Source organism: Dermacentor silvarum, chromosome 2 (assembly GCF_013339745.2).
Source record: "Dermacentor silvarum isolate Dsil-2018 chromosome 2, BIME_Dsil_1.4, whole genome shotgun sequence".
Classification (NCBI taxonomy): domain Eukaryota; kingdom Metazoa; phylum Arthropoda; class Arachnida; order Ixodida; family Ixodidae; genus Dermacentor; species Dermacentor silvarum.
Window position 1 is genome coordinate 135,919,535 of NC_051155.1, and position 6,027 is coordinate 135,925,561.

Sequence of the window (6,027 nt, forward strand, 5' to 3'; positions counted from 1 at the left end):
TAGGTTGGGAAACGCCACAATCTAGAAGACGGAAAATTTTTGCACGGTATATATTACACTCAAACAGGAATTAATCTAATGGAATTTCTTTTTTTACCAACGTATCATTCGAAACGTTGTCAGTACACGGAAAAAGTTCAAGGACACCCCTTCAGAACCACTACTTTTTCTAACTCCTTCTTTTTAAATACAATTAGAGAATGGATCCAACTCCCTGAAGACCTAGTAAACATAACTGACAACAAGTCTTCTTTTCATCATTGCGACTGGTGTCATGTGTACTATTACAACTTTTCATTGGTTTGTCTTTAGCATATTGAAGTAATTGCATAGTGATAGGCTATTATTGTTTTATTCTGCATTCTGTTTTCGTATTCTACTTTAGCAGTGTGTTTAAACTATGTAGACTGTGTACATGCAACCCCCTCCCTGCAGTAATGCCATTATGGTGTTGCAGGAATTTTGTACATAAATGAATTTAAAAAATAAAATAAAAAAGAAAATGCGCGCGCATGCACACACACGCACACACACACTCTCTCTCTCTCTCTCGCTTGCTCATGTCCTTTTTTTCTCTTTCTTTTCAGCGAGCCAACAAATTGTGATCCACCCAGTGTTTCTGCTGCAGTGAGCTGCTAGGCATGGACAATCGGCACTTTTCATCTCCGAGTGCTTGGCACGATCAGCATTGAGTTAGGCCATTTGCAGGTTCAATGTCCTTGTGATGGGCACATTCACAGATGTTTTGTTACGTTCAGTCTATTCACGATGCAATTACGAGATAGTAAGAATGTGTGGGGATTTTTTTAATATTTAGGAATGCTTACATACTTTCTACCTGGGACTAAATCAGTTAAGTATGCCTGCAATATTTTTCTTTGATCTGTACTATTGCAATCAAAAGTTTGCAGGGCGTGGTATCTGCAATATAGCTGGATGTTTCTGCATCTTTTGCATGCTGCTTAGAATTAGATTTCAGCTCGCACTATTAGTATGTGTGAACAACATAGCATTCTATTGTTTTACAGGCTGCAAGCGCATGTTGTCCGATAATTCAGGCTTTTTGTAGAACCCACGCCCTGTAAATCCGTATAACTTTTTGTGCCATGTACTTAGTGATGTGATCTAGTAACTGAGCTGGCATATGCTGCTCTGTGCAAGGTAAGCCCAAAATGTGGCAAGAGTACAATGTAGGAAGTTGCTAGAAATCCATTGCTTTGCTGATAAAGCCCAATATTGGGTTTATTGGCAATGATGAGAGCTTTATAAGTTTTCTAGAAATGAATGTGCCTTGTGAAAGAGCTTTTTTGCTAACTGCAAAGGGTTTGTAATCACTAGTGCCATAGACAAGTGCTATGCATTTTCTTAGTTTTTCCTTAAGCAGGAAATGCTAAATCTCATAGGTGGCACACGAGTTAAAGTATGGTTGCAACTTTTACAGCAGTTAAGATGGGCACTTTATGACTCTTCTGTAAGGTACTAACTACTACATGCTTATTCATGGTACAGTCAGCTAAAAGGAGTGAGCCACTAATTTTGTACATGCTTCTTCATAATGGTGAGTTGTGATTTGTAAGATGTAATTTTTTACACTCATTTATTGCTCATACATATAGGTAACGTTGGTTGTCATACGGTTTCTGAAATGGGCCACATTATAGCAGAAGTGACAGAAAAGTTATTGACTACGGTGAAACTGTCTGTCGTCACTAATAGGAGAGAAATGAGAAAAATAATGTGAGAAGCCTTGCTGTAATTTAGTTAACTTATATTGAGCTACCCCAATCGTTTGCCAATGTATTGATGCCACAATGTGTGAACGGAGGAGTAGGTAATGATGGCACCTGCTAACATTATTCTCACACACAAATGTTTAAAGTTTCAGGCCATGTAATCTGTTAGTTTTTCATGCCTACAGCATGAGCTTGTAAAATGTGTGGTAGTGAGTGCACCACATGCAACATGTGGGGAGAATGAGTTAGGATTAGCACTGGTGGTTGCACTGTCTTTTCAGATGCACCGAACTTTTTTTAATGTACTGTCACCTTAAAATTTCTCTCACTTTCATCTTTATCATGCAGAACTGCAAGAAAAAAGCTAATATACCAAAACACTATACTGCCCCTGTGCCTTCTTCCCAGTTTGTGTGCATTGGTTTTCGTGTTTCTTGAAAAAAAAAAAAAAGTTATGCGACTCTGACTTCTACTCTTTCTCATGGCTGTTTTCCCAGTTATGTATATTAGCTGAACTGACCAGATATCCCACGGTCCCAACTGGTTTTGTGCTCTGTCAAACCTCTGTGGTTCCCTAGTTGGCACATGCTAGAGTGCAAGTTGCTGTCCGCAAGACAGATGTGCGGCTTCCGTGCTCAAGAGAGGCAATTGAAAAACATTCACTGTCTTCCCACCGAATTGCTGACAGTTGGTGCACGCAAGTATTCTCATAGTCTGGCCCTAGACATTAAGAATGGATTGGTTCGAGCTTGTGTGCAGGTATACTCCTCATTTTCAATTATCTGCAGTGCAGTGGAAGCTAAGGATCACATCAGCCAACTAGCAGCAAAAGCCGACTGCTTGTCTCGCCCGCAGATTGTCTCACTTGTCTCGCCCGCAACCTCTCATGAGTGATGCTGGCTCACAGGGATGGATTAGCGATGCACAATGAGTGTGCGCTTCTTTCTACCACGAGGCATCTTTTTGGTCGACATGTGGGACCGTGATCTTTTTTCCTGCTTTGCTGGGCTGTTAAGATGAAGCATAGAGACAAGTTTCACGAGTATTCCCTGCCAGCCACGCATACAATGAGAATCTGAATACTGAGCAGAGTGGCACTCTGTTGAGTGTAGCACTGAGCAGCTGTATTTGCAAACGAAAGCAAAATGGAAGTATGTCGCTTGAATCTGCATTGTCACCCCCATTCCCTTTCGCTACCTATGCACCCTGCCTGACTCATCCCTATGCCTGCCTGACTGCATCCTCTGACTCGTCCCCTTCCCCAACTTTTGTGTGCCACGCTGTTGGGCTTTGGGAAGTCTGATCATTTTAGCTTTTTGCGAGATGCATTCAAGTGCTTGCACAGCATATCCTCCAACATTTTATGTGTTATAAAATATGAATATTGTGGTTGAATGATTGCTGACTATTTGTCTTGTGAAAGTGCTTGTCTTTTGTATGTACAAACCAGAGTGGCATTTATGGCTGTATGTCCCAAATGCTAGTGTTAATCACATGCAGGCCTACCTGTAGCCTACAAATAACATTAGCCGTGTTACTTGTGTGCAAATGTGAAGTTCTTGGTGACCTGCTGAGGTTACCTTGACATTACCACGCACTGCTTTAGTAACAAATTTTCAAATGACATCTTTTGCACCACTGACTGTATCGAGCGTGCATGTTTTGTTCGCAGGCTTGGTGCATGGGCAACATGTTTATTTCATAATCATTTAGGCGACAAGAGTGCCAACAGGCTGTTAGGGCAAGGCTTTAGAATGCAAGGTTGGGATAAGAATGTCTGTGCTGTGGTAAAGCACCGGCTTAAATAATCTGTGTATATTGTCACCTGTAGTAGTGGGAATAGGGCAGGCGCAGAGGCGCAAGAAGAAAGAAGTGTGCGTGCCATAAACCTTCATTATTTCTTCGCGCACAACGGTGCGGATGAGTTCTCGAAGGTTGTCATTATTGTTTCCAATGGCCGTCAAAATGTCTGTACTCGCGTTCACTTGCCGATAATAAAAGTTTGAGCGATGCTGAAGCATCTTTTCCATACTTACAGCCTCGGCTAAAAATTCGGCGACAGTCTTGGGAGGATTGCGCACCAGACCAGCGAAGAGCTGCTCCTTCACCCCTCGCATCAGGTGACGCAGCTTCTTGTCCTCGGTCATTCCAGGGTCTGCTCGTCCGAAGAGGCGCGTCATATCTTCGACGAACGCAGTAACGCTTTCGTTGGGAAGCTGGACTCGGGCCTGGATTGCTCGTTCGGCTCGTTCGCGGCGATCGGGACTGGCGTAGTTGTCTAGTAGCTGACGACAGAAGTCGCGCCACGACGTCAGTTGCTCCTCACGGTTTTGAAACCATGTACGCGCGCCGTCCTCCAGGCAAAAGTAGACATTCCTAAGTTTAGTCGCGTCATCCCATTCGTTGCATTTGGCCACGCGATCGAAGTCGGTCATCCAGTCTTCTACGTCTTCGAAGACGTCGCCATAGAACGACTTCGGCACCAGTGGATTTTGAAGCGTATACCGATTCGTCATTGCACGTTCCATACCGGTTGGGGTAGTCTGAAGCACTGCGGTGTCTTCAGTATCTTCAGGAGGCAGTCCCCGGATCCTGCGGCTGGTCCGATGGACGGGAGTATCGACTAACACAGGGCTGGTGCTTCCGCTCCCAAGAGGAGTCTGCGGCATGAGTGAGAAGTACCCAGCACCTCCACCACTTTGCCAGGCGCCTTCAAAGGGGGCTAACGACGTTTATTTATGAGCAGCGCTGGGCTCTGGAGAAAATGGCTGCGAGAGCTAACTATCGAGCGGGGCGGTTTACGCGCACTTCTTTCTTCTTGCGCCTCTGCGCTTGCCCTATTCCCACTACTACAGGTGACAATATGGTGCCTCAGCGATTGTACTACACTTTTGCGCATGTAGCCTATCTCGGCATGTAACCTGCATTCAAATTGCAACCCTCAGGAGAAGGAAAATTTCATCATAGCAGCCTGGTGCAGTTGTTCACTCAATCCAAAGCTCCAGATATGATTTTGTATGTTATGTAATCTCTGCTGCTTGGTGTTGAACAGCGGTATGGCTATGCGGCAATGCCTTCTTTAATGCAGAGAAGCTGCATCCAAAGACAAAATTTGAGAATAACTTGTGCACAACAGTGTTCTTAATTTAAGTTATCCAAATGTTTGGTTAAGGTTTATAAACATTAAAATATGGTACTAGGCTTTTCCTGGAGCATTGAAAGCACAGACTCTTTTGCAGAGCTTACTGACATAAGCACAATGAATTGTTTTGGGTAAAGAGGAAGAATGAGCTTGCCATGTGGAAAGTTGAATGTTTATACTGGCTTCAAGTTTTTGGTGAGCAAGTGATCCTTGCAGAATTTAGGCAGCTAGTATACACTCCCAAATTTTCTGTGATTACACCAATTTCATTTCTGCACAAGCTATTATTTGAATAATAGAATGTAATGCTGTAATGCCTCTTGTATTATTGTGAGACACCACATTCTGAACTTAAAATCAATCTAGATGCTCAAATTAAAGTGATTCTGCTAAGAAGAAACGATAAAGAAAGAATAGTCCGAAGGCCATGGCACATTTTATGATATACTGAGCATTACAGAATTAATGAGGTGGCTTACAATTTATGGAAAAGAAATCACTCTCTTGAATCTCATTGTAGTCATTAGTCATAGATCAGTGTTAAAACTTTATTTGTTGATGTTGTGGATGCTATTCATTACCGATGAAGTGAAAAATGACCCCTACAGGGCATATATGTTTTTGATGTTGCTAGAGAGAGTGTGATCTTCAGTATCTCAGGACGCATTTCAACATTGATATTACACAATGTGAGAAATGCTATGTGGCTTGTTGTCCACATACATATCCAAAGAAATAAAGGTCACCATAAGAGGCGAACAAAGTACTACAACGAAGAACCTGCCACGTTTGTTTCCATATGACATTTACATATGTACGATCTCTGGCTTAGTACTTTCGTTCAGTGATTTATTTGTGTAACATTGTATGCAGTTGTGAAGTTCTCGGCAACCTGCTGGTATACTTTTTTTCGTTACCTGCTGTTATAGTAACAAGTTCTCAAATGAAGCCTTTTACACTAATAATTAACCCCCTTGTTAATCTTCACTGGTGTTGTGAGAAGTGATGAATCTGTCAGATGCATTGGAATTGAAAGTAAAATGTTGGAGAGATTTCTTGCATACAGTCCTCTTTCTCTTGTGCCTGTTGATGCCATTTCTTCCCCTTCCTCGCCATGTTCATTCATGTAATAGAGAAACTTGACATCAGCTA

At 42.5% G+C, this 6,027-nt stretch overlaps 1 protein-coding gene across 2 annotated transcripts in view; it reads left to right on the forward strand.

Moving 5' to 3' along the window:
* LOC119441804 (carcinine transporter) overlaps nt 1-5,927 on the forward strand; it is a 29,285-nt gene extending 23,358 nt beyond the window's left edge. For both annotated transcript variants that reach the window (XM_037706426.2, XM_049661636.1), the window contains exon 11: nt 588-5,927. In XM_037706426.2, the coding sequence (XP_037562354.1) occupies nt 588-639 (52 nt within the window). In that variant the 3' untranslated portion in view covers nt 640-5,927. The remainder of the gene's footprint in view (nt 1-587) is intronic.
* Nucleotides 5,928-6,027: the final 100 nt, after the last annotated feature.